Source organism: Conger conger, chromosome 8 (assembly GCF_963514075.1).
Source record: "Conger conger chromosome 8, fConCon1.1, whole genome shotgun sequence".
NCBI classification, from domain to species: Eukaryota; Metazoa; Chordata; class Actinopteri; order Anguilliformes; family Congridae; genus Conger; species Conger conger.
The window spans coordinates 39,898,877-39,926,843 of NC_083767.1; the positions used below are offsets into that span (position 1 = coordinate 39,898,877).

The 27,967-nt window shown below is 43.4% G+C and overlaps 1 protein-coding gene across 1 annotated transcript in view; it reads left to right on the forward strand.

Annotated features, from left to right (window-relative positions):
- Positions 1 to 27,967, forward strand: part of nav3 (neuron navigator 3) — a 173,711-nt gene that overhangs the window by 43,880 nt on the left and 101,864 nt on the right. Inside the window, exons 4-6 of the mRNA XM_061250656.1 lie at positions 9,167 to 9,239; positions 12,695 to 12,878; positions 23,881 to 23,964. Of these exons, the coding sequence (XP_061106640.1) occupies positions 9,167 to 9,239; positions 12,695 to 12,878; positions 23,881 to 23,964 (341 nt within the window). The remainder of the gene's footprint in view (positions 1 to 9,166; positions 9,240 to 12,694; positions 12,879 to 23,880; positions 23,965 to 27,967) is intronic.

Sequence of the window (27,967 nt, forward strand, 5' to 3'; positions counted from 1 at the left end):
CTTTACTATAGTATTTGGATACGTACTTATAGAGGTTCACGTACTGTATGTTTAGTATACTTTATTAAGTTATACAAAACACTTCACATGTTATTATTATTATAACAGTGGTGGGAGTGTGTGGCAGCACTGCTTATTAAATTAATCTTATGTTGTCAAAGAGATGTTGTCAGACCATAGTGTGTTTGAATTATCAGCCTACATGTTAGTCTTTGTATTGTGCCAGTTAAAGTAGGATTATGTATGCCTTTGACATTTCAGTACATGGTCAGTTGAACAGTGCCTTTTCACAAGTCAATATTAAGCCTTGCTTGGCATGGTGTTTTTCATCAAAAGTAGAATGTGGAATTGGCAGGAACTTTATTTATTCAATTAACTATGAGGAGATTTTAAACGGATTAAAAAAATGTCAAGTGTACTTAAGCAACACTCTGATTAGTGTTAAACAATACCAACAGCCGATTAACTCTGAAGTCTGAAACCCCCACCTCCTCTTGGTTTGTGGTTTGAAATAATGAATTCCTAAAAGTGTTTAAATCGGCCCATTAATGTCAGAGTATATGGGGGCTCTTGAAGGTGAGTCACAGACCGGGGGTTTTCTATTGCGGCTGTAATTAAAAAGGGCTTAGTCACAGTTGTTACGGAGTGGGGCTTTGACCCAAAACCTTCCGATTGAAGCGGGCTGGCGTAAAGGGAGGCTTTTCGGTGGCCGGTTTCCCTTTCAGAGCCAAGCGGCAGGGGGCTGGTGCTCGCTGGGGGAAGGGGGGGTCATTGATCTCTACACGCTGTTCTGCTGTAACGCTGAGACCACAACGGCCCCCCAGTCCTGAACAGAGAGGGGGGGTCATTGATCTCTACACGCTGTTCTGCTGTAACACTGAGACCACTACAGCCCCCCAGTCCTGAACAGAGAGGGGGGGTCATTGATCTCTACACACTGTTCTGCTGTAACACTGAGACCACTACGGCCCCCCAGTCCTGAACAGAGAGGGGGGTCATTTGTCTCTACACGCTGTTCTGCTGTAACAATGAGACCACTACGGCCCCCCAGCCCTGAACAGAGAGGGGGGGTCATTGATCTCTACACGCTGTTCTGCTGTAACACTGAGACCACTACGGCCCCCCAGTCCTGAACAGAGAGGAAGGTGGGGGGGGGGATCTCTCTCTCTCTCAGTCCCTATTGGCTCAACACCTGCCATGCTTTAAAGGTCAGGGGGAAGTGGAACTGCACTTTGGGGAAGTAGGCTGTGTTTCACAGGTTGGAGCAGGGCAAGAGGTTGTGTGGGCTGTGTTTTTGGAGGTTCAAGCAGGGCTAGAGTTTGTGTGGTGTGTGTTTTATTGATGTTGAGAGATGCTTGTTCCTTGGTCCTGCTTCAGTATGTTGGAGGGTTCACCTGGCAGACAGCGGAGCGAGGAGCACAAAGGTAAAGATTTGTTAGTGGTGGGAGTGAGAGGGGAGCAGGGATGTGTGTATGGCGTGTGTGTTTTGAGTGTTTGTGTGTGTGTATGTGTGTGTGTGTGAGAGAGAGTGACAGAGGGAGAGAGAGAGAGAGAGAGAGAGAGAGAGAGAGAGAGAGAAAGACCAGCCGTACTTGTAGTTTGTGTATGAAAGCATGTGTGAGTATGCTTGTGTGTGCATGTGAGTATGATTGTGTGTGCGTGTGTGTGTGTGTGTGTGTATGTGTTAAAAAGTGAGTATGCTTATAGGAGTGATGGAATTCTGTATTGTGTGCATATGTGTCCCTGAATAGCTTCTGTTAGTTGCTGTTGTTAGTTACATGATGATTTTGCTGAAGTGAAACTATGGTGTGCAAGCTTGCTGCCTAGATTAGAGTTAGTTTACAAGAAGGGAACAAAGCTATATCGGGACGTACATGTCAACACAACCAACAAACAGTAATAGCTAATTAGTTGCCTGTAGATGTAAACAAACACATATTGAACTTGGCAAACCATAGTGAGGTACCTTTCAAATTTAGAAAACCTTCTGTGTATGACCAATACAATCCTGCTTATGAAAACATATACCAAATAAAAAAATGACAGCTATGCAGTATCATGTGGTTCATGAAGGTATATTATTCCTTTTCCTGGATATCGCTAATAAAGAAATTTAATGCTGGTTGAGCACTGCTAAATGACTATTGCCATTTAACCCATAGATCGTTTCACAGTGCCTGTCTCTTGTCCTGGTTCAGTTATGAGCTAGGTTGACTTTATCAAGCAATGCATCATAAACCACATACAGTACATGGGTTAATTCTCTCACAAATCTTAGTCAGTTTGAACTGAGGGAACGTTGAGAAATGCTCAGGAGTCAGAAACTAGTGAGTATGTTCTTCAGTATGTTCTCCCTGGTTGGAAGTTAGTTATGGTTATAGTTTATTCATGACTGAGGGTTGGGTGCAGGGGGAAACGGTAGACTTGTGGCAGATGGTTGTGTTAACAGCTGTGTGGCTGGTGTCTCCCAAACACAAGTTTGATGTGTAGCACTTTTGAAAAAATGTAAATCTCCAGTCTCCAAACATGGTCATTTGGGGGGTGCAGGAACCCCAAGATGTTTGCTAGGTTTTACATGTGGGTCTCACTGGGCATACGCTGCTTTGTAATACCAAAGTTTTGTGTAGCAGCAAGCCACTGCCACATTCCACTGTTGAATAAGTTACCAGTATCTGATTATACATTAACATCTCACTTCTGTTGATGCGTTCATACAGCATTCTCCCATGAAGGAATGCCACTGTGGATGAATGACCAGAAATAGCATTTTAACAGGGACTTTCTGGAAAAAGCATTCCAATGGAAATTAAGTGCACAGTTTGATTAAAGTTCTCAAATATATATATATATGCAGATGAAAAGTGTACATTCATATGATTCATTTTATTCAGTCCAACAGCAATGCAGTTTACCCTGTTCTCCCTCACAAATTTGACCATGCATTTCTTTACTTGCTAACAGAAATGATGGCTCCACCCAAATCACAAGGGGTTTTGGCATTGGTTAAGATTGAGGGTTTAGAAAATGTAGTCAGGTTTTAATAGGGTCTCAAAACAATAATACAGCAGCCATTTTGATTGGTTGAAAAGTTATAAAGTCAATTGTGCCATATGGCACTTTTGGGATTTTACAGTTGTTACGCTTGACTCCCAGAACGAGTTAATGTGCTTGGAGGTAAACACGATGCACATTGTGGTCAGTTCATTTTGAGATATTTACTGGTCTGAAGTTAATTTCTTTAACGCTGGGTCAGTTCAGCTCCTGCCCAAGGTTAAGAGGGGCCAGGTATGGTCCAGCCCACGGTCAGGTTGTAAAAACACAGTTTCTGAGGTACAGGGTGAAGCAGGCAGGAAGTGACGCTCTTTCCCCCGGCCTCCTCCTCCTCCTCTCCTCGTGCTTCATGGGAGGCCTCGTGTGGTTTCCCCGTGCTCGTGGAGAGAGGAACGTCATCTGGGCTCCATCTGTTGGCGGCTCTAGAGCTGTCAGACGAGTGAGGCGTAGAGGCTGTCTTTGCCTCCGCCTCGGCTGCTTCTCGCGCTGCTGCTGTTTTGTCAGGACACTCTCCCCGATTTAAAAACTTAACCGTCTTTGTCCGTTCATAGTCCAAATGGCAGGTGAAGATAGTAGGGGGTTCATTTTTTACACAGGAATAGAAATCAACTAACTCACTTTTTTTGTGGAGATTTAGTTGATGTATCATTTCATCGCTGAGTTCTGTAAGTGGCCTGTCCCTTTAGAGATGTGGTTAACAAGTGTTTGGCATTTGTGCAGCCGTTGATGTTGCTAAGATGGTGATCACTCACCTCTTGGTTCCTACCTAGCAGTGACTAAAGTAGTGTTTTATTTCAGTGTTTTATTTAACTTCCCATCTGGAATCATCAGATTTGGAGCGGATGGTCCTTTTCTCACATTTCAATTGAACGCTGATGGTAGAGCCAAGTTTGTCACTGGCAGAAATACATTGGCTGTCATTTCTGTGCCTGCAAAGTTGTATTTAATTCCTCCTGGAATTGCCCCCACAGCTGTTCAAACATTTTTTTGTAAAAAGACACCTTTAATGATTACTAACCTTTCATCTTGGTCTGTTTGCCACTCTGAGAATTATGGAATTTGGCAGTTCTTTGCAGAGACTGACTCGCATTGCTTTTGTTTTCAGTTGGAATTGTGGAACTGGTTTAAATCTCTGGCATACTTCATCTAAATAGGCGTAACCAATACTGCCTTCCGTTTACATCAAAACAATAAGCATGAAAACTAATTTTCCTTAAACCATTTTATCAAAACATTCCTGGTCTCCACCAGTTGGAATGGTTAAAAGAATATAAGATATTGGTAGATACAGTAGTTCGAGCAAGGTTACTGTGCAAAATCTAAACTTTGTGTGACTCGATTTTTAGGCAGTAAAAATCCACAGATTGTAATCCCAAAAACTGTGAGGGATTATCTTTTACCCAAATTGCTTCAGTCAGGACAGTATCATACTTAATAAATGTGTTTCTTGATTAAATGTAGCCTATGCAACCAGAGTACAGGCAAGTGTATAGACTACATTTTATCAAGAAATACATTAATTACGTAGGATACTTACAGAATTGCTTCAGTAAGTGTTTTACTTAATAAATGTATGTCTTGATAAAGTTTAGTTTATGCAATCAGTATAGGCTAGTGTCTGCCAAGCAAAGATAATGTTAGAAAGTATGCGTTTAGTGTAACTTTTTGGTGTTATTTGAACGTGTAACGGACACATTTGGATAAGGGCTCAGGGGAGAGATCAGTCTCCGGGCGAAGTGACTCCAGACGGCGAGGGTCGCATCGGCTGCTGGGCAAGTTCGGGCGAATGAACGCGAATTTCAAACGATGTCTCGCAGCGTCCTGACGTGCCTGGAATTTCGCCTCTATTTTCGTATGGTGGAGGGGGAGAAAGCTGATTCGCTGTTCTCTTCCTCTGTTATTCTGCGTTTTACGCATTGCCGGGAGGAGCTCCTATCAAAGCTCTCTCTATTGTTTTTTTTTTTACATACATTTTTAAAGCTGAGAGGCTGTGTATTCTACACCACGCCAAGAGTCAATGGCTGTTTTCGAAGACACATATTGTAATAATCGAACATTTACGAGGCACTTTGATTTATACAAGCCGTTCTTTCGCCCGATTGAGCTTGTTGTAGGTTGTGGGTCGAGAGTGATGTCAACGATACACACTGAGAAATAATTTTATCCTACATTTAAAACAAGGAAATTGTTTTGGAAATTAACTAACAATTATAATAAAAAAATGATACAACATAAAATATGATTTTCTTTCAAGGTTATTATTAAGAATATGAATTGATATTGAACACAATGTGAACTCTTTCATGGGATTTCATCATACTGTACTGTATATATAGTACCCTTGCAGGCTTCAGGTTTTAAATATCCTGGCTCAGCTGTCCAGTACTCTTAAAGTGCCAACCTTCTCTCCGTCCCTTTCAATTACGAACACCACTTACCAATCCTGGGTCAAGTACGTAAGTGTTTTGGATTCAAATACTTTTCTGTGCTTGAATTATCTTGTCTGGTGCAATTGAGTCAGCCAAGAGGACCAGAAGGTGGGGTTTGCACTTTTTTATAGGTTCCAGTACACCAGGAAAGCTCAGTGAAGTGTAGAACATGTCATTTGAATTTAAAAAAATTATGTATTTGACCTAGGCATGCAAGCTACCCTGATTGATTCATCTTCTGCCCACCCCACCTACATTAAACTCTAATCATGTCAAAAATGGTAACTGTAAACCATTGCATTTTTGGAAAATGAATAACTGCCTTCTTTGGAAAGGTACATTATACAGTACCCACAAGTCAGGCAGCCAGAGAGTGAACAAACTGTAAGACTTGGACTACTGTTGAGTATCTTGTCCTCATGGTCAGAAGGGGTCTTGCAGAGGCAGTGTAATCCACTCAGAGTGTATGCTGGTAGAAACGTTAGCTCTCGCTACTGTTATTCTGAGAAACTGGCACATGTATCAGAGGGACTTTGTTTTTAAAGTTCCCTGGAACAGTGATTTAAATACTCAGACCTGCAGTACATCTTAATATGCTCGATTCTGTGTCTGTGTGAGGGCTTCCTCCGGTGGTTTGTCTCCTACAGACCATAAGCTTCAGCACTGCCACCGGACAGCTGATTAACAGGCCCTGAAGTAGATGTGTACTTAAGCATGTATTCCACTGGGGAACGCTTACACAGTCCAGCTCTTTTTAGACAAGAAGAAGTACATGATAAAAATGATCACTTAATGAACAAGCCCACTTTGCAGTTAACCAAGAAACTAAACTGTTTGATTTCAGCCCATTGGTGATAAATACATGTAAACAATGCCAGCCTTCTACACAGTAATATATCCAGTGTTAATTCAAGTCTAGCTGAGTTTACTGTGGCCAAAATTGACTTGTATTCAATCTGTTAGAGTTGATTCAACACTGAACACTTTACTGCATGCATGCTTTACTTGATTGCTTTACTTGACCTACATGGCTGTGGTGGCAACATTTTCAGCATCCCTGAAAATCTGTCTGTGTCTACTGTAGGCCACTCAGACAGATTCTCCAGGGGACCTGCGTAGCGTTATCTCAATGTTGCAGCGATGTTTTGGCTGAACACTGATAGGGCCAGCACTGGCAGACATTGTGAACACGCGGTAATTGAGTTAGCGGGTTCTGTGGAACTGTGAGAAGCTGTGGCACAGATAGGGGGCAGCGGGGTTGATGGGGGCTGGGGGGGTGATAAATATTTCACAGGAGCAGGGCTTCTGAGGACCACCAGCAGCGAGGTGGAACAGACAGTGTCGCATGTGTGTGATTATGAAAAGGTTTATCATTTTTGCTTTGGGCAAATTTCATTCTGGTGTGCTGTTAAGTTTGAGTGCCATCTTGTGAAACATGTTTCAGGGTTGAAATGAAATGGTTCCATTTCCCTGTTTTATGGTAATTTGTAGACTATGAAAACGAAAAAAATAAAGACACTCAACGTAAGTTGTATGCACAACTGCGAAGGCACTTCTTAGGAGTACTACATAAGAGCTAGCACCACACACAAATACACCCTCACATGCGCACACTCAAACACACACACAAACAAATTACAAAACAGCACCCTGACTATCACTAAACACAATTATATAAACAGCCTTAATAGTTGAATTATTTCAACTGTATTTAAAACCTGCATTTAAAGAAAGAATGTGTGTTTACCTTATTTTACCTTTTATGGCATCATTATAAATGAGTCATGTAAAGAGGATTGCGCAGTCATTCCCAACATATACAGTATAAAAGTCTTGATAAAAGGAAACAAAGCTGTGGTTTATATTGCACCAAAATGATTATATCACTTGTCATTGAACTCACTGTAATTTTTTTAGTTCATCCGAGTTCATTCCCAAAACATGGAATGACAGAATTTCCGAGGTTTCCGAGATGTCTGTTGAGCTGTCTACTGAACTGTTGTGTTGCAAAAAAGCAGATTTTTAATATGTATTTTTGGTTTATTGCGAATGAGTGGCGGGGGGGGTAGCGGATATTGTTGCAGTAAATATTTGAGTACGTTCATTAAAAATGTCCTGAGAATGTAAGCGAGTGGAGTGTGGCGGACAGGCCGCATGCCTGTTTGATTATGTTTCATCTGTGTTTATTCTGCGCTAATGCGCTGATATCACTGCACATCTCTGACCGACGCCACTGCTGTTTCTCATCTCATTTCCTTTCTGGAACACAAAACGCCTGCAAATCGGAATCCTTCCTCAGCAAAAAGCGGAGGTTAAGCGTCTGTCTCGACCGAGAGACACCGGCAAAGGTTAGCCAGTGCACGCGCTGTAGTTGCGTGTGGGAGTTCGGGGGAGGTTTATGAAGGGGATCGTTTAATGGGTAGGCATCTCACACACACACACACACACACACACACACACACACACACACACGACGCACCGATTAGCACGTGCAGGAAAGACCCCCGCAGCTCCTTTAATAAACCTCCCCCGATCCGTTTTATTTTTCCACGCACTCTGTGGAGCAGATGGGGGAACTTTGGGCCCGTCCTGTGGGCCTCGGCTGGGTAAATACCCATTAATTCTGCTCACCACCAACACCTCTGCCCAAATGTTAGAAGCGCTCAATAAATTCGAACCAGAAATATTTTGCACATAATTTACACCGTTTATTTAGCACAGATGGGCCTAAAATGGGATGGAATCTGCTGGCCTCCTCACTCAGTGAAATCTCCTCTGGTAGGCTGTTTAGAAGTGGTTTAATTTGCATTTGTAGATAACTTGCATTGATTGGACAGGATGTATTCCCCAATCAGGAATGGACAACTGTAACTGGATGTTCCTGATTGGTCTATGAAAAATGGGAATTAATGTTTATCCGATGTTGGTTCAGGTTGTAAGTTTGACAGATCTATGGCAACCTGAAAAATGGCCACCACCAGTCAGGGCACAGAGCTAAAAAGGAGAAAAATGAGTGCAGACAGTGGAGAGCCCTACCGTCTGTTGGCCTTTGGGTTGGCCGTGTCCCAGGCCCTTGTGAGGGGAGGGAGTAACAGGCCCAAATTCGGGGTTCATTAGGTTTGGTTATTCCCCGCTGCTGCAGCAGGATGATGGCCTGTGAGCATGGCCCCACAGTTGCGGCGCAGGGCTCTCCAGCTGCCGTCTTGAGATAATCTCCAGATTTAACTCCGTATCCAACTGCTCCGTGCCCTATCTGACCCCTCCAGGTGAAGATGCAGCCGTCTCATTGTAACATAGCCGGTCTCAGTGGATGAGTGGACGATAATGGGGCTAGCCAGAGGACTGTCCATTTGCGTGCTTTCACTTGGCCGTTGAATTGTATCTCTGCTCAAATGGCTGTCAGGCTAGGAGCTAAGCACCATTACAGTACGTCTTGTTTTGTTTCCCCCGAGGTTGAGTAGAATGGTCATTGTCTTTAGGGTGGGAGAGGCAGGCTTGTGCAGGAAGAACAATGGCTGCTTTATGGGCACGGCAGCAGTCATCCCTGTCCAATCAGCCTTGTCAATGTGAGGTGCTCCTACATCTGTATGCCTCCTGCAGCCATGGCTTATGGAAGCAGTGATCTCCATTGTGTGCCTGTTGCCATTTCCATCTGGCACTGACCTGCATTTTGTGCTGATTTTCAGATTGAGAATGTGGACGTCTGCCTCAGTTTCCTGGAAGCCAGAGGAGTGAACGTGCAAGGCCTGTCCTCAGAAGGTAAGGTGCCACTTTCACCGTTTTTTATTACTGAGGTACAGTAGATGTCCCAGGGGGTATCCAGACCTTATTTCTTATTGTAAGTCTATCTGACCAGCTACAGTCGAAGAACATGAGCATGACCACAACAAATATGTATGCCTTGGTCTTGTGTGACCTTGTCATATTACCGCTACCATGTGCAAATGCCAATGGTGCAAGCTATGGTATGGGATGAAGACCTGTACATATCCAATATATCAGACATCTATATGACTAAAGGAAATTAAAAGTAGATCCTCGATAGTTATGGTTAACTCATTTCAATTTGTCATCCCAATAGCACGTGGTGTGCCAAATAGTATCATGCACAAACCCACAGTTACGAATACAAATATGATCATTTGTAATAAAAAATCAAGAAAACCACATGCAACAGAAGTTCATGAATGTCCAGCTTTGAACCTCCCGAACTGCTCGTTTTGAAAACCCTGTGGCATCCAGCTATATGAAAGGAAACCAAAAAAAAGGAAACATGTACATATGGTACAGACGTTTAGAACCCCCTCTCTAATTTGGGTGTCGCCTGAGATGGCTCGTCGTGTAAGTTCCCTCCTCGTTGGAGGAAAGCCCAACCCTGGCATCTTGCATTTCAGATACAGGCACCACGGTAAATTGCACCTCCTAGAAAAGCAAAGTGACCCTGCAAACCCAGAATTCAGACTCCCTGGACAGAGAGGCTGCGGGTGACTTCAGCGTCCTATTTTCACTGGTTTCCACGCCGTCCTGTACCAAGGGTTTTATAGCCGTGCCATGTGAAGGGGACCGCTGTTGTCTTAAGCTGAGAAAACAAAGCGTTCTAGACATCCTGTTCCATCTCGCAGACACGGCCACATCAGCACTGCGCTGACGTTTTAATCACCTGCAATTATCGTAAATTTCATGATGCATCAAAACCATCAAAGCAATGTTGGATATGTCTGCTGTGTATTTAGTTTGACCAGGGAATGAACACGTTGCAGTAAGCTCCAGGAATAAAAACACATACTATTACATGTAAATTATATATGTGCGACATTTAACACCTTAAATGTCTTAGAATCATGTTGATTCATTCAAGGCTACAAATAAGTTATTTCAGGCTCTTTGAACGCTACAGTAGACATCTGTAGACTGTGTTTAGAACAGAGAACATGCCCACACACTCACCAGTGCTAGCCTATCAAACACCTTGCCATATGTGTGACATCGCCATGGTTTCCACTGCGGTGAGTGTTGGTTTCTTTGCACCACATCATATCACACACATTCAGAAGCAACATTGATTGTGATCTCTGACAGAGGCGATTTCTGAAAAAGTGAACTAACACATGATATGCTCACAGCGTCTGGCTGGCATCCTGTCTCTGTGTTGACAGACAGTGTTGCAGAAAATCTGTGCTGCAGTACATGGGATGAATGGTCAATGGACTGCATTTATTTAGCGCTTTTAACCAAAGCGCTTTACAATTGATGCTTCGCTTTCACCCACACACACACCCTCACACACCAATGGTGAAAGGCACCAATCAGCTCACTGAGAGCGATTGGGGGTTAGTTGTCTTGCTCAGGGACACTTCGATACACCCAGAGTGGGAGATCGAACCTGCAACTCTCTGCCTGCCAGACGACCGCTCTTACCTCCTGGTCTAATAGACTGTTAGCATGGAAGAAGTACAATATATCTTAACTGTTCACTTCTTTGCTATCCACATTGAAAAGAAGTGCCCTGAGATATATCCCTTATACCTATGTGGCAAAGTAGGAAATAGTTAATTTCTTGCTGTTAAACATGCATCATTGTGCACATCACCTGTATTACAAGTCAATAAATACTATATGCACTCAGGCACGGATACAGAGGACTCGTAAGATGTCTGCCCCTCCTGGGTCTCAGTCATGGAGGGAAAATAGAGTCCATCCATTACGGCACAGTGCTGGGGGCGTGAGAGTGTTGTTTCATTTCCTCCTCTGCCCTCGGCTGTTTATGAGGAGGTCCGCTGTATCCAGAGATGTGAGGAAGCACTGCAGTAATGTGAACCTGCTTTACATTCACTAAAATGTTTATGATAAAGTTATTCTTCACCAGGGGACGTGAGTCTCTGGTCTCAATCTCACAAACCATATATTCTACTATGTTCAACCCGACACTGCAAGGAGCACTCAATAAAAATAAAATCTATAATATTTTTTATCCTTTTTCACTGCAACATTTTCGTGTCATCCAAGAGACAGGAGGGTATGGTGTCATCCTGCGTCTGCCTGACTCGTACTGTTAAAGTTTCAGACACACTACCAAAGACTGTAAAACCACTTCTCCCAAAATGGAGGTTAATGAAACTCTGGCATGTATGGGGTATCTTCAGCTGTTCTTTAAAATAGCTATATCAGTTTGCTGTGTTTATTAATTTAAAAAAATATAAATCCTCAAATCACGATATATGTATTTCTGTAATATATCAGGCAGAAATTATCAATGCTGTCTTAGTTTAGTGGGAAAATTTCTGTAAGGTGTCCTTTCTCTAAAAACTACAATGTGTACTTTAATAATGCATTACATAACTTTTAGATGCCAGACATTAGAATTCAGGCTCTTGAAGATTAAGCACACTGACTTCTAAAACACGCCTGGAATCGCTGCTATGAAAGTTCTTCTTCTGCAGCATCAGCATTTTTGGCCGCAATCTTTCAAATCTGTACACATTATTAAAACTGTTTTGGTATGAAACCCATTTAACAAATGATGCAGTATTGACCCACTGATTGTAGCTCTGCTGGAGATCAATACACTCTTAGAAAAACCCATTTTCACATTTCTCTAACTTTGATTACATGTGTAATCTTTTCAGCTGTGGATCAACACAAGCAACAAGTGATTATATGTAAATCCATGCACAGCATAGCATGCAAAAGGCATTGGTCAGAATTTACAGAAAACTTTTTGTCTTAAAACCATGCACGCATTAAATCTTAATTTACATGTAATGGCATTTTTTAAGCCCTTGCTGTGGAAAGACAATGTTTTACAAAGGATGACATACTGCATATTATACGGTGTATAATTTGATATAATCCTTTGACCACACTTCCTGCATAAATGCTTGGAATGACTACACAGTGTTTAGGAACAAGAGCAAATCATTGTCTGTATGAGGGGTCAATTAAGATCTCTCTTCACATTTTTACATTTTCACATTTCCATGTAATATATGTTTTTGATAAATAATTTATCAAATAATTTAGAAAAGTGTATTGGTGATGCAAATTACCAGGGTTTACAGGTTGAGTAAATCTTTTGCAAAAACGGACTAAATATTCTGAGAAAAAAAAAAGATTAACTTATAATTATCTTCTGAAGCCATAGGAGCCTACAGCATTAAAAGCACATAAACACAGGCACACAGAATGACCTGGCGTGCCTGTCTCTATCTGGGCAGAAATCTGGAGTGGGAATCTGAAGACGATCCTGGGGCTGTTCTTCATCCTGTCCCGGTATAAGCAGCAGCAGCAGCAGCAGCAGCAGTACTACCAGTCCCTCCTGGAGCTCCAGCAGCAGGTCACGCACCAGGCCACCGGGGCGGCGCCAGCGAGCCACCACAAAACACAAGATATGCAGTCCAGGTAGCTCCTCCCCGCTCCTGCCCATCTGCATCCTCATTGGCACAGACAATTGGACAGGCATACACAGATCCTCAGTGAGGCCGATTGGGTTGTTTACAGCCCTGGTGTAAAATACAGATACCAGCCGTTTCAAAACATAGCTTGAGCCGGTCAAACCATGTTGAGTATGGAGTATGTGATGTTTGAAACCAGCTGTTTCAAAACCTAGCTTTAGCTGTTTTTTTTCTCAGCAGGGAGATTTTGACTGAGGCAGTTCAAGTCTACAGCTTAATATGAAAACATTACAAGGATAGAGTTGTCAGTGATATATTCAAATACAGGCGGCACGGATGGTGCAGTGGGTAGCACTGCCGCCTCACAGCAAGGAGGTCCTGGGTTCGAATCCCCGTCGGCCGGGGCCTCTCTGTGCGGAGTTTGCATGTTCTCCCCGTGTCTGCGTGGGTTTCCTCCGGGTACTCCGGTTTCCTCCCACAGTCCAAAGACATGCAGGTTAGGCTGATTGGAGAGTCTAAAATTGACCATAGGTATGAGTGTGTGAGTGAATGGTGTGTGTGCCCTGTGATGGACTGGCGACCCTGCGACCCTGTTCAGGATAAGTGGGTTCAGATAATGGATGGATGGATAGATATTCAAATACATGGATTTTTACTCAAATGCTCCCTTGAATATGTGCTACACTCTCAGAAATAAAGTGACAGTGGAGGTACATTTTTGTTCTTAGGGGAACACATTTCCCAAAGGTAGGTTGAAAGTACAATAATGCACTCTTTGGGTACAAATTAGTATGCTTTTAAAGCCAAAAAGGTACTAAATTAATTATATATTGCTGGCCAGGGGTACAATTTTACTTACCTGTAGGTTACCACCCCAAGCATTTGTACCTTTTTAGGCAATTTCTGTACCTTTATTTCTGAGAGGAAATGATATGAAGTATTTCAATACAGTGACAACTGTGTAGCTAAACGGCTAACGACTTAAACTGTTGGATTATTTATTAACTCCTCTTGGAGGTGAACAGAATCAATTTCAGAAATGACTGTTAATGTATCCTCTATAACTGCAGCTGTCCACCACCATCAAGATTCATTACAGGAGAGTATCGATATAGCAAATTATTTGATGATTTTTATGGGACAGAGATGTTAAAGACCCTAAGTGGAATGAACTTCCTAATTTAGTTATTTACTCTCTGAATGTCAAATGAGTTCAGGATATTTCAGTATTGAATGTGAAATGATTGATGTTTCTATGCTTATTGGATGACTGCAATGTAATATGCCAATTGAAAGACAATAATAGCATCTATATCTGACCAACAAACATCATTTTTATAAATATTATCAATAGAATGGACTAATACTCCAGTCATCTCTCGTCCTAGTTCACAATGTTGCTGTTATAGTGTACTATTCCTTCACACTTCTGTTCAGTACTTGGCAATACATTGATAACCAAACAATCCTATTTCATTAAGAGAAGCCAGGATTTAAATACAGTATACTGTATGTGTTTACAGTATTTACAACCCAGTGAACCCATCCATCATCTAACAGTTAAATACTTTCCATATGACCTAATTGGCAGAATGTAGCCGCATAATCCCAAACGGTCCACATCCTGAAATGTGAAAATCCAGCTTGAGGAATAGCTAATAAAAAGAACTGGAATACCAGACACGGGCGACGTTCCCGTGGGGGAATTGTGTTGCAGCCTTGCGGAGTCGATCTCCAGTCTCACCGTGCCAAGGGGAAGCTTCTGAGCCCTCATTACTGCCAGGGCTCAGGCAGTACAGTACCGAGCAAGCCGTAGCTCTACTGGAGGAAACACAGCTGTTCCATTCCTCCCAGAGCCCCTAACAATTCCAAAGTGGGCAGTGACAGGTGCTGCAGAGATCCCTGCCAGAACAGGAGCGTGAGGCGAGTGGGGCACTTCAAATATGCTGTAGATCAGGGCTTCCAACCCTGTTCCTGGAGACCTACAGTCCTGTAGGATTTCACTCCAACCCTAACAAAGCACACCTCATTCAACAGCTAGAGCAGGGCTGCCCAACCCTGTTCCTAGAGATCTACAGTCCTGTAGGTTTTCATTTCAACCATAATATCCTAATAGCATACCATATTCTGCTAATTAGCATCGCAGTAAGATCTATAGCTGTTGAATGGGGTGTGCTTTGTTAGGGATGGAGTGAAAACCTACAGGACAGTAGATCTCTAGGAACAGGGTTGGGGAGCCCTGCTCTAGCTGTTGAATGGGGTGTGCTTTGTTAGGGTTGGAGTGAAAACCTACAGGACAGTAGAGCTCTGGGAACAGGGTTGGGTAGCCCTGCTCTAGCCCTTCAATGGGGTGTGCTTTGTTATGGTTACAGTGGAAACCTACAGAACAGTAGATCTCCAGGAACAGGGTTGGGCAGTCCTGCTCTAACTGTTGAATGAGGTGTGCTTTGTTAGGGTTGGAGTGAAAACCTACAGAACAGTAGATCTCCAGGAACAGGGTTGGGCAGCCCTGCTCTAGCTGTTGAGTGAGGTGTGCTTTGTTAGGGTTGGAGTGAAAACCTCCAGGGCGGTAGATCCCCAGGAACAGAGTTGGGCAGCCCTGCTGTAGATGCATTCATGCAGAGATATGATGGAGTGATGTTAGAATATGAATGAACATATATGCAGCTCACCTAGTGTGGTTGCAACAGATAGTAAAATTGTATTCATTTGAATTAAATTTGTTTCTATAGCCCTTTTTACAGAGAGAAAATAAAAATTGAATAAAAACTATACCTGAACCCTGAAAAAGTGACCAGTTGTGGTAAAACTCTCCCCAGTAGGATGAAAAACGCCCAAACAGTGGCGAGTAAAAACACTGTCAGAGATATTGATTTCTTCCAACCCTCATAAATAGCGTAATTGTGCTATGGGGAAACTGGTAAATGTTCTGAACGGTGTAATTGTAAAAGCTGGGTGGGCACACTACAAAGGAATGTGTTTCCCTTTCAGCGAGCCAAAAGCATTTCGCCATGACAGTTTTCCAGACACGATGCTAAATGAGTGGTGATGTTTTGTCTCGGGGCCTGAGGACAGAAGCCATACACAGCCCTTAGAGGGGATTCTCCAGTTACACTCAGTGAGCAGTGCAACGTGAATACACCAGCTGAGCCCTGGCACGTTCATGACAGGGGATCCTACCTTTCCGCTTTTCGGTTACAGCCTCGATTCAAATTCAGTCCAGCGAGTCCCTGCTAATCTTATTTGGGTCTGAAACCGAAATGTTAGAAAAAAAAGTTAAGCTGCAGTCTGGGCTGGTGAAGAATGAAGCGTGTGGCTTTTTATAAAGCCTTCCCTGCTCCCTCCCGCCCACAGGCCTACAGTAGCCCTGGTTACAGTTTCAGGGCCTGGGTCGTTTATAGACAGCACCTGCCAGCACCGGACATAGCCCGCGGGGGAAAGGCTAGCGCGTTAGCGGGCCAGACACCGGGGAGCCATGGCGGTCCAGAGGAACACGAATAGCACAGCTCACCCCTTTACTCACCATGTCTCTGGGCGAGCAATGTGACCTCCCCATCACTCTCTCACCATTCCGCCAACTAGCATCTACAGCCTGGGAAAAGAGGAGCCTTCCACAAGCGAGACAAGCGAGCCGCGGGCAAGCTACTCTGCGCTAGGTACCATACCCTTAGCTGTGTTTGGGCTTTCTTATTTGGTTTGGACAAGGACGGCTTCTGCTACAAGGATGGCTTCTGCTGGGCTTTGAGTTCTTGAGCAGATAGGTTCTTCTATGCTAATCAGGTCGAGTCAATTTTATTTGTATGGTGCTTTTTACAGAAAACTGTCACTGTGGTATGAGGTGTTGTGTACAGCAATTTGTCTCTGTAGTTCGTGTTGGATAAAACTCACGTATTAAGTTTGCCTGAACAATTTTGACAGTTGCTAAATGTTTTGGCATCTCGAAAGCATTAAAATTCATTTTACAAATCGGGTTCTTTAATTCATTCAAAAGTTGAATGTAAAAAAAAAAAAAAAAAACCTATTCGAGGCAAAACTGTCTGACCTTTATCTAGAAATCATCATAAATTATGATGCTTGTGTAGCCTTTGTTGTACCGTGCAGCCTTTTGCATTTTTAAGCCTGCTGTTTGTTATTTAGGTCATGTTCCATGATGACCCACAGACCTAAGCATTCAGGCTGGAATGTAGAGTGCTAGAATGCTACTGTACAGTATATCAGACAGAAATGAGATCCCTGCAGCTCACAGAGATGGCAGAGTTTAAAAACATAGTCAGCTGAGTGACATCTCTCCGTATGAAACGCAATGAGGTGTGTGTTAATTTAGCATCTATGTGCAATACAGTATTCGAGCACCACGCTGACGTGTTTGGAAAGCTATTTTCACATGGTCTAAATGGGGTAAAGCCGTAATTAAATCCCAATAGTAAACAGGCCTTAGATGTTGGCTTTTGAAGTGGCTCAGACTGTCTGACCCGTTGTCCAGACCCGTTGTCCAGATATCCATGTTGCTATGGTTCCTCTTGGCCACCAAGTTGACCTTTGTGGACCAAGGACATTGTGACATCATCGATTCCTGCCCAATAGTAAACAGGCCTTAGATATTGGCTTTTGAAGTACTACAGACGTGTGTCTCGTTGGCCAGACAGGAGATATCCATGTTGCTATGGTTCCTCTAGGTCACTCACTTGACCTTTGTGGACCAGGGACATTGTGACATCATTGATTCTTGCGCCAATGCAATGCACGGCCCTGTTGTTGCCATGTGTGTGTAATAATAGAAAGCACGCTGGATTCGATCTTGTTAACTTTATGCTGAATGTGGTTACACTTAAGGCAGCCACATATTGTTAAAAAAACCCCCAGCAAAATCCATTCCATTCAGCTCAATGGAATATAACTGTAGGATGTTTGCAAGTGTTAGTTTGTCACCACCATGGAGGTAATGGGATCTGCATCTGGCTTGATTTAACCGATGAAAAAGTAGGGACTCGAGTGAAGACCATTGCTGTCTTGCGCCTGTTAGATTTGATTAGAGTTTGGGTGTCGTGGATTTATTTTTTGAGAAATGCGTCTGTTCACAGGTCATCAATCTGCTAACCTGCATTCCCTACCTGAGGCAAACTGCCTCACTCAACGCTCATCTCCTCAGTGTGGGAGGGGCCCGTTGCTGCGGTGACGGTGATTTATGTTCCCATGGAAACGAGCTGGAAGTGTGGAACCGAGGGAAGGAGGCCCTGGAGTGACACAGCGGAAAAAATCCATCTTAACTTGGGCGCTAAACCGCAATGCAAGATGCATTCTGGGAGGAGTGACAGACTTCGTTATTCATTCTGAAGTTGCTATCTTCTTGGCAAGAGCAGGTTTTTTTCACTTTGGTTCTGCTTGAAGGCGTCGAGAGAAGAATGAAAATCGAATGATATTTAGTTATTTCCTTTTTTTATTTGTGAAGGATTACCTGAAAGAGGCCTTACTTCCATTCCTGAGTAACTGTGGAGACAGTACTTTTTGTCCCACCGACCTGTAACTTTGGGGGTTGCATATCTGCCCTCATATTTACTTGGGGACCTGCAGAAACCTTGATTTCGGGGTCCCCTTTCCTCTCCACATGCTCAAAGTCTTCTTACAACACTTGCTCATCACAAGCTGCAGGCAGAAACACACTCAGTGGCCAGGCATCATCCATGATTAATTTTTCGACGCCTCACGATTCATTAGAGAGAGTATTAATTACCCATGAAAAAGGATCATTTCAACTCAAACTAATTACAGTCTGGGCAATTTGAACCGGAACTTACCACGGACCATTGCCGTTTATCTCAGTTTTAATGTGTTTTCAGCAATGCAGAAACAATACCCAGAATTTTGTGGGTGCAGTCGTGCTAAAGAGTACATCATTCAGATGCAATGCTACAGTAGGGAGCAGTATGCTCTTCTGAATGCATTTCTTTATCACATATCTGTACGGCTTTGCACAATTTCACATACAGGATTTCACATACATTGAGTTCTTCATTTAATCTCCAGTCAGCAAAGTATCCTGCCCTTCGGTGCATGAACTCCCACCACCTGCCACATATGGGTAGAATTGGGCAGTGGCGTGTAACCTCACTCTTTAAAAGCTACTTTGGCAGGTGAGATTTTGGGTGGCATTTTGGGCAACATTAGCTCAGGAGGCAAGCGTGGTCGTCTGGTTGGAGGGTTCCCTGTCCGATCCCCTGCCCTGGGGGTCAAAGTGTCCCAGACAAAGACACCTAACCCCCAGTTGGTCCTGACAAGCTGGTCGGTGCCTTACATGGCAGCCTATTGCCGTGTGTATGAATGGGCGAATGAGAAGCATCAATCGTAAAGCGCGTTGGATAAAAGTGCTATATGAATGCTAACCATTTACCATTTCAGTTGCATTTTCAATGAAATAAACATCAGCATTACTTGGCCTATGACAGTGCGCATATGTTTTCAAACTGATTCCATTCCCAGTATTGTCAATTTAGCAAAACCTGAGATATGGCCGAGTGACATTGCATAAAATATTAAAGATGAAAATGGATTTTTACAGCCTTGGGCTATGCCACTGATGGAAAGCATGCTTATTTCAACAACAGTTGATTTTGACAAAACAGTAAAGTTTTCAAAGTCATCCCACTACAGGGATTGCATTACTGTGATAGATGCCAATGTAAGATATCTGTCATGACATTTATTTCAGTTTTGAGTGAAGAGGAATCTGTATTGATTTGTAAAAACTGCATACTGTAACTGCAATATTAAGTTGGAGTGGCTCTCATTTATCAAAAATATGAAATGCACACAAAATAGGCCTGAGGTTCTGTGAGGTTCAGATAAACAGCAGTAATATTAATCAAAAAAACGATTTTGGCTTTGACTATGAAAAAAACAAAAACTAATGCACAGATCGGGTAAAAATGCTATTGCTGAGGACCGAAATATTCTATTTCCCATTTGTACTAAAATTGATCAATTTTGAGCAGATTGAAGACTCCTTTTAAGCATCATACACCCTGTTCTGTGATTATACAAAGTGCTTATGGTAGCATGTCTAATAGGAACTCTAATTTAAACGGCCTAGTCTTTGTCAGCGATACAGCCAGTTTTAAGACATAATAATGGTGGTACAATATTTAATGACAAGCAGCCAAAAGTCACCTTTGAGACATATTTTGATATAATTACATTATATAATATTTCCAGTCTGGGAGTCTTTTCCTCTGGCTCTAATAAGTGCCGGATATGAATTGTCCGTGCAGAATAACTGACCTGAGGGTCAGCTTGCACACTTCCTCCAGTAAGCTGGAATAATGAGTTTGAAGGCAGAGCGCACAGATGCTCATGTGTGTGTATTATTTCCTATAAATGCACTTTAAATAGCCATGCAGGAAAGAGTCACATGCTTTCAGTGTTGAGCCGAGAGGCTTTGGAGAAGGAAGTGAGAGAGAATGTATCAGATGTGGAATCTTACTTTTACAGAAGGCCAAGCTTTTACTGAAGATGTAAATCTGTTTTTTCCACTACAAGCAGTGGAATTTCACACACTCATTTCCATTCAAGCACCCCAAATCACCTGTGCACGGCTGCAGTTCAACCACCCCAAATCACCTGTGCACGTCTGCAGTTCAACCACCTCAAATCACCTGTGCACGTCTGCAGTTCAACCACCCCAAATCACCTGTGCACGTCTGCAGTTCAACCACTCCAAATCATCCGTGCATGTCTGCAGTACTGACTTTCAAAGGTTATTAAGTTATTATTATCTGAAGTTTCTAAATCATTAAATGTGGACATTAATGTTTGTTTACACTTGTAGTTGAGCAAAGTTTGTTCATTTGTACTTTGTGACATTTTTGAGACATTTCTCATTTAGCTTACAAGCTTCTGAGGGGGAGCACATTAAACAACCTGCCTCCACCATGGACTTTTCTGGAATATTCCTTACATGCGCGCTAACGTCACGTGCAGTGCACCTGCCTCAGCGCACCTGGATGCCAATAAGCCCCTGGACAAGCCCAGAAATCCTCCTTCCCTGGCTGTCAATGCGTGTAAGAACACTGGAGCGTAAAGAATGAAGCTGTGGGACAATTATGCAGCACAGATTATTTAACATTTTATAACAATCAATTAAAGTTAAACCTGCAACATGTATCCGGGTGTAACTGAGCTTGTTCTTATGCGTTCCCTCATTGATTGGCTCGGTTTTTCGCAGTCAATATTTCCTCCCGTATGTACCGAGGCGGTTAGCTTGGACAAACGAGCAGATCCTCGCCTGCCCTTGAGTGCAATCCCAGCTTCCTCTGTTCAGAAATTTCCCTGCTTGTTTTTGTTCACTTTATCTTCCTTACACCTGTCCCTGGAGGCCGCCTTCCCTCTCTCCCTCCCTCTCTCTCTCTCGAGCGTTCAGGATGTGCACATGTTTCGCTACGGGCAGCTGGGTTGGAGGCCAGGCGATTGCTCACCCAGAAGGAAGGCTGTTAGTAACTCTGCCTCCCACTTCATAGTTAACCTTGTGAATAGCAGGTTTTTTTTTTATGTTTTTCTTTTCCAAAATTCCAAGTCAGTGTTCTAGAACCCCATGGCTTTCAGCATTAGAATGTTCAGTTAGGAACATTCTAGTCACATATTTTTTATCTTACTGCACACCTTAAAGGATCGACCCCCATGAAAACACAAGCAGACAAAATGTGTAAGAATCTCCAGCCAGGTCTTTGTTGTGACAGGGATGGAAACTGAATTTAAAAATCTTTACATTCCCCTCTTGGAGAGCGATGGATATTAAAAATGTATTTATTACGAAACACTTCAAAATGGCAGCAATGCATTTTGTTGCCTTAGTTTCCATCTCTGAAAGTTTTATGTTCAGTTTTTGTCTTTTTCATGCTCCTTGGTTGAGTTGCGAAGTTGCACCAGAGCATCATTTCATCCTTGTTGTTGGGTTGAAGGAAGCAGAAACCGCCCTCTCCTTGATTGGTTACTTCAGCTTCCTCGTCTTCCCCGGTTGGCTCTGCCTTCTGGGGGCATCAGTTGGGCTTCCGTGCCAGCTCCAGATGTGTGGAGCGGGGGTCCAGCCTTGCGAGAGGCGTTTTGATCCAGGGGATTACCTCTCAAGGGGTGCCACTCAAGGTCGACCCCGCACCTGTGGCCTCAAAGGCCAGCCACGCCACACACCGTCAGCTGGGCCGAGGTCTGGGAGGAACACTGATCTGGGGAGTCTCTGCAGTCCTCCTCACCCTCCTGAACCGCTCTCTCTCACAAAGCTAAAAATACAGCAGGAGGTGGAAAATTCATATAAATATTCATACTATTTATTCATGATGTGATAATATAATATAATAAATTCCACACAGAGATTACGAAGTATTGTTTCATACTGGCCTTTCAAAACCAGGCTTGATATGGTGCTAGACACTATCAAGTGTTAGGTACAGTAGACTTTAGTGCTAGGAAAATGTCAAGCACTGTAAGGCAGGAGCAGGGGCATGTGCAATAACTCATTTCACTGCCTGTTGTGCCCGCTGCGATCCTCATTACAGTCATTTTTTTTAATTCAAGAAAAAAATATCTTAAGATCTTGTCACCAGACTAGATCACTTCTTAAGACTTTTTGCTGTGCAATGGGAAGTGTTAGCCAGTTAGCCAGGCCTTGCTGTGGGAGGAAGGGCAGGAGTTGGGATCTCTAAGACCAAACCAAACCTGTGTCGCTGACACAGACAGAGTGGATGTATCTGCAAGCTTTATGGTCTGTCAGGACCCTTGTGGAGTTGAGGAACACGTTGCAGTGGGAGAGGTGAACACTGGCTGTGGAGAAATGGATCCCAGGTTTAAGGCTCACTTAACCTGTGAGCTTTTACAGATTCATCAATCAGCGGGGGATTCGGTGCTAGGAATGCGTTTGCTGGGGGAAAAACTGTTTGTTCTGTTACCAGAGAGAGGACATGTCTGCCCCCGGCTGCCTTATTGATTACCTTAAACATTCCAGACAATCGCTATCTCCAGAATTGATTTATTTTGAGCCGATTCAGAATTAATGATTTGGTGCCCTGCCAATGTAGTTTTCGCTTCCCGATCTCAGTGTGGTTGGGCGAGACATAGACATATATACATATGTATATGTATAATATGTCTATGGGGCGAGAGGCTGTCAATTGCAATTCTACCTTTGATCCACAAGATGGAGAAATAACCAAATAACAGAGTCCTACAATTTGAATCGCCGTTCACATTTCTTCACTTTATTTAATAAAATCACATAGAATCAGTGTGTGGGTTGTGGTGACAGGGGTGATAAACATATAGCCCAACATGTAGCAATATTTTGTGCATACGGCAAGCTGTGAAATGTAAATGGTTGTTCAAAGGCAGAGTGATTGTAAATGCTTTCTAAGCAGTTTGTACCGAACGCCTGGTTTTTATTCACTCACGCTGTCTCATGTTGATAGGTGCAGAAAAGTGTCTCCCTGTAAATAGATGCCTTGTTGAAGCTCTCCTTCCCCTCTCTCTAAATTCCAATTAGTTTCGAAGTCTGCCCGGTCTGTGGGCCTCACTATAATTTTCTCAAGATGGCTCCGAAGGAGAATCCATTTTTAAATTGTCACTTCAGTTGAAATAGTTCCGCCCACCGGTTGAGAGCTGTATTTTTCACACCTCACCAGAGGGCACTTCAGACACGTAGGAGCGTTTTAGGACATCCAAGAAAAAGCAACGATTTGTCTGGAGCTAACCAAAATAATTCAAACATGCAGTGCATACGTTTCAATGTGCTTAATCAACGACAAACTCTGTCACATGAACCCCGCGAGTAGGCTAGCCTACAACCAAGACGCGCGTCTTGCGTCTTTCGCTGCTTGCTTTCGCATTTCTGTTGCCCTCCCCTCAAACACGCAAGTTTCCTGGAAGAAATAAACGCCGCGTTATTGCATTAGCGAATCTCAAAGATGTCAGAGTCAGGGAGATTCAATAAAGCCGTTAGTCTCATTCCTCTGTCCTCTCTGTGTTCGCAGTCTCACCGCACGGTACGCTACGACCACAACTGCCACTGCCACGGGCCACAGCTCAGTGGGACTAGCGCAGAAGAAAAACACAAGGTAAGTTTCTGTTGAAGTGACGACTTTTCAGCATCGTAGCAGGCAGCAGATGGGCTCACAACTTGAAGCACCGTTGTGTATGGTACTGAAATTGAACTGCTTCAAGAGAGATTCAGCTTTATAAACAGATATGTGCGCGAAACAAGTTCATTGATTTAGGAAGTTCATTCAGGGCGTGTGGCTGTTACCTCTATTGATGCTACTACGGACTGGTGCTACTACTACATGAGAATGTGTTGCAGAGAGCTACTTCTGAACAATTGTTTCTTGAGTAGTGGCTCATGTCATCACACAGAACTGACAATCTTTTTGCTCAAGCCATTGAGTTTTTCTGCACATACACATAATTATGCTACACATTGATAACATTGATTGATAACACATACACACTTCACTATACGCCACTGTTATTCTTTGTTTACTCTGCGGCTTAAAGTAGCCTATTTGTATTGAAAACCGATTATTCGAATGAAAACGGATCAGACCTACAAAACCATTAATATGATACACAATAGTAAACTGGCCCAGGTTAAGCTATAGAGTACATCAGTGCAATGAACTCAGTGTCAATAGTCAGCGAAGCCTGAGGTCTGAACACTGCTTTACAGTGTGTTAGATGCACTGTACAAGTCCCACCACAATCAAGTCCACATTACTGCCACTATACCATAAAACCGGCCCTTCTCTCTCTCTCGCTCTCTCTCTCTCTCTCTCTCTCAATCTGTTTCTCTTTGTTTCTCTCTCTCACACTCTCACTCTTCCTTTCACTCTCTGTGTATGTCTCTCTGTCTATGCCTCCTCCCTCTCTTCCCCACCCTCTCCCTCTCTCCCCCTCCCCCTTCTCTCTCCCATCTCCCCCTCTCTCTCCCTCCCTCCCTCTCTTCACCTACTCACCCCGTGAGACAGTGCAGGTGACCTCTGTGCAGTGAACAGGAACAGGTTTCTCTTTGAGTGCCCGGGGCAATCACTGTGGGTCAGTCTGAGTGTGTGGGTTGTGACTCGTTTGGGTTGTGGCAGTAGTACCTGGCCCCCTGCCAGACAGGGCCGTAAACATGGCGAACGGGTCCACTGAGGCTCATCCATCTTGGTTCTCTTAGCACGGCCGTGTACAGCGCCTCTCTCCAGCAAATTTATATCCGCACAATGACAAATTGACACCGAGAGCAGCATTATCTAACTCTATGCGAGTGTGTCATGTTTTATGTGTAGCGTTTAGGTGAGACAGTAGCTTATTTTGAACACTGTATTAAAAGGCTTATTAGTACTGTTCGCTTTCTTAGTTTGAGTCAGCAGCATTGGAATATAGATCTGGAATGCATTCCGAACTCTATGCCAAGAGTAGTCTAATCTTTACCCGCTGTACCTGAAGAAAGGTGTGGGATGTTAGCAATGCTGGTCTCATGGGACCAAGCAAGAATGAGTTTCTTACTGTAAATAAAGAAAAGCAGCATTTTATTAAGGCTCTGTATGAAACTCCAATATTACAATGTATTTTGTCGTTCGATAAGACACAAAGTCCTGGAATATTACCCTGCTCCAGTTTCCTGCAGTGGGTGATTACTTTTCATCCTCAGAGCTGGGCATGGCCTCTGCTCCTACCTTCTCACCGTATTAACAGAGTTTTTGGTGCTTGATTATTGATGTCGGTGTGTCCAGCGACCTGTGGAAAGTTTGGCCTTCCCGTTCAGCCTCGTCCTGACCACGCTGTCAGAGCTTTCTGAGTGTAATGGTGGGGCACAGGCAGTGACCTCACTAAGGTGTGGAGGTTTGAGCATACGGTCCGGCCTTCTGTTGAGCTGAACCCTCCCTAGACCTCCGTAGTGGTCACAGAGCCTCATGTACCAAAGAAGCCCTGAGCCAAACACGTCTGTGAGCTTTAAAATGTGACTGTTAAACCTGCACCGTTTCACAAGCACGTCAGGGCTGGTCGTCTCCCTTTAGTGCCTGTTGGCTGAAGTATTTAAGCCTCTTTTTCCTGCTCTCTATCACCCTGCAATCCACCCTGGTGTTATCAGCTGCTCCTCTGTGGAAACATTTCTGAATTTCAGGGCTGGGGTGGACTCTCTTACTCGAGTGTGCCCATCCACTGTTTCTCTGTTTATGTCTGTTAACTGTTGTCCTCTTATTAATCTGTTGAATATTTATTTGAATGAGCTGGTCATTGTGACCAAAGCAAGCACCGACTGGCTAGTGGCTAAGTTCCATGACTGGGACCTTGAAGCTTGGTGGTTCAATCCCCGGTGTAGCCAATGTAAGATCTGTGCAGCTGCTGGGCCCTTGAGCAAGGCCCTTAACCTCACTTTGTTCCAGCGAGGATTGTCCCCTGCTTAGTCTAATCAACTGTAAGTTGCTTTGGATAAAAACATCAGCTAAGTAATGGTAACAACGAAGCGGTCGTAGTCGGTGGACCCCATAAAGCAGTGGGGCCCAAGCCTTTGAGGGGCCCTAAGCAAGAATTTGATTCGAGGACCCCCATCCCACCCACCCTATAAATTCTAAACATAATTAGGGGGCCCCTGGCTGTCCTGGGGCCCTAACCAGCCCGGTATGTTGGGTGGGGCTGGATCTGTATAACACTACAGCAGGTCTCAGTGCACACTGGGGGGAGCAGTGATTGACAGTTGGTACGTCGTGTGTAGAAACTCAAGAGGTGTGTTTGTCCTTCAGTTCCCCCTGCCCTTCATCCTCGGTTATTATGATACGAAATTAATCTGCTCGTTTTTATTCTAATTGAGTGAGCAGAATGCAAATTTACAAAGCTGCCACACAGAGAAGTCTGTTGCACGGCAGACTGTAGGGGAGTCGACGGTTTACAACTTTAACTTAAAGGCAAAAAAATGAACACAAAATAGCGCTCAAATTAAGTCAAGAAAATTAATAAAATGAATGTTGTTCAATGTTGCTGGCTTTCCAGATGTGCTTTAAGGAGTAGTTATGATTGTGTTATCTTAGTGATGCATCGGTGGAGGAAGCTCAGGACCTGAGAAGTGGTGACATCACCTGACTTAGACAACTTTGTTACCATGGCCACATGGTGTTAATACACTGTAGTGTCTGAGCACTTGGAAATGCAGTCTTTCTGTGCCTGTCAATCAAACATGATTCATTCAAACTAGAATTCATTACCAGAGAAGGCATTTTCACAACATTAATGTCCTTCAGAATGTTACACTAACAAGAAATATTTGTGTTTCTTTAATAATTAGAATATAATGGACAACATTTGTTTAGATGAAGAGAAGACATCAGAAGTGATCTGAGTTATGAAAATAGATGAAAATATTACATGGACCATCAGCCTCATAGTACTCATTGACTCTCGTGTGACAGATGACAAAATGGCTGTTTGCATTGTATAGACCCTAGAAGTGACGAATAGGAGGCCACACTAAAGGGCTGTTTGTACTCAGTAGTGCAGGTGAATGGACAGACTCTCCCCTGACCATAAGCCAGAGTAGTGACACATCACTGCTCCTTATCAGAAATTCTGGATATTCCAAATGTTCCTGAGCATACAAATCATACACTGCGCACATTGAAATACTGAGCATGGGATCAGTGTACAGTACTGTATGTATTAATGTGCCCTATTCACAAATAGTGGGCACTGTTCAGCAAAGCATGTTCATTAGCCAATTGGAGCTGTGTAGCACTCATGTGAATGTATAATCTTCAGGCCTTTACTCTGCCCCCTATTGCAATATCACAGGTTCAGTCTTTGTGATGGATTTATGAGACCATCTGGGACAGTGGCCATTTTATATTTGAGAGCTTCTTCTAATTATAAGCCTTTGAAAGTGTCTTTTCAACGATCAAGACGTACATAAATGCGATTGACTCTAGAAGAGAATGTCACACTGCCTGGATAAAAGAGTGGGGTGAAATCTGTGTAATTCTGGGCAGATTGGGGTTAATCCAGAAAGGAGTTGTGTTAGTTATGTGTCATCCGTTCCATTGCTCTGAAGGAACAATAACCCAAACCGACAATCCTGTCTGTGAAACC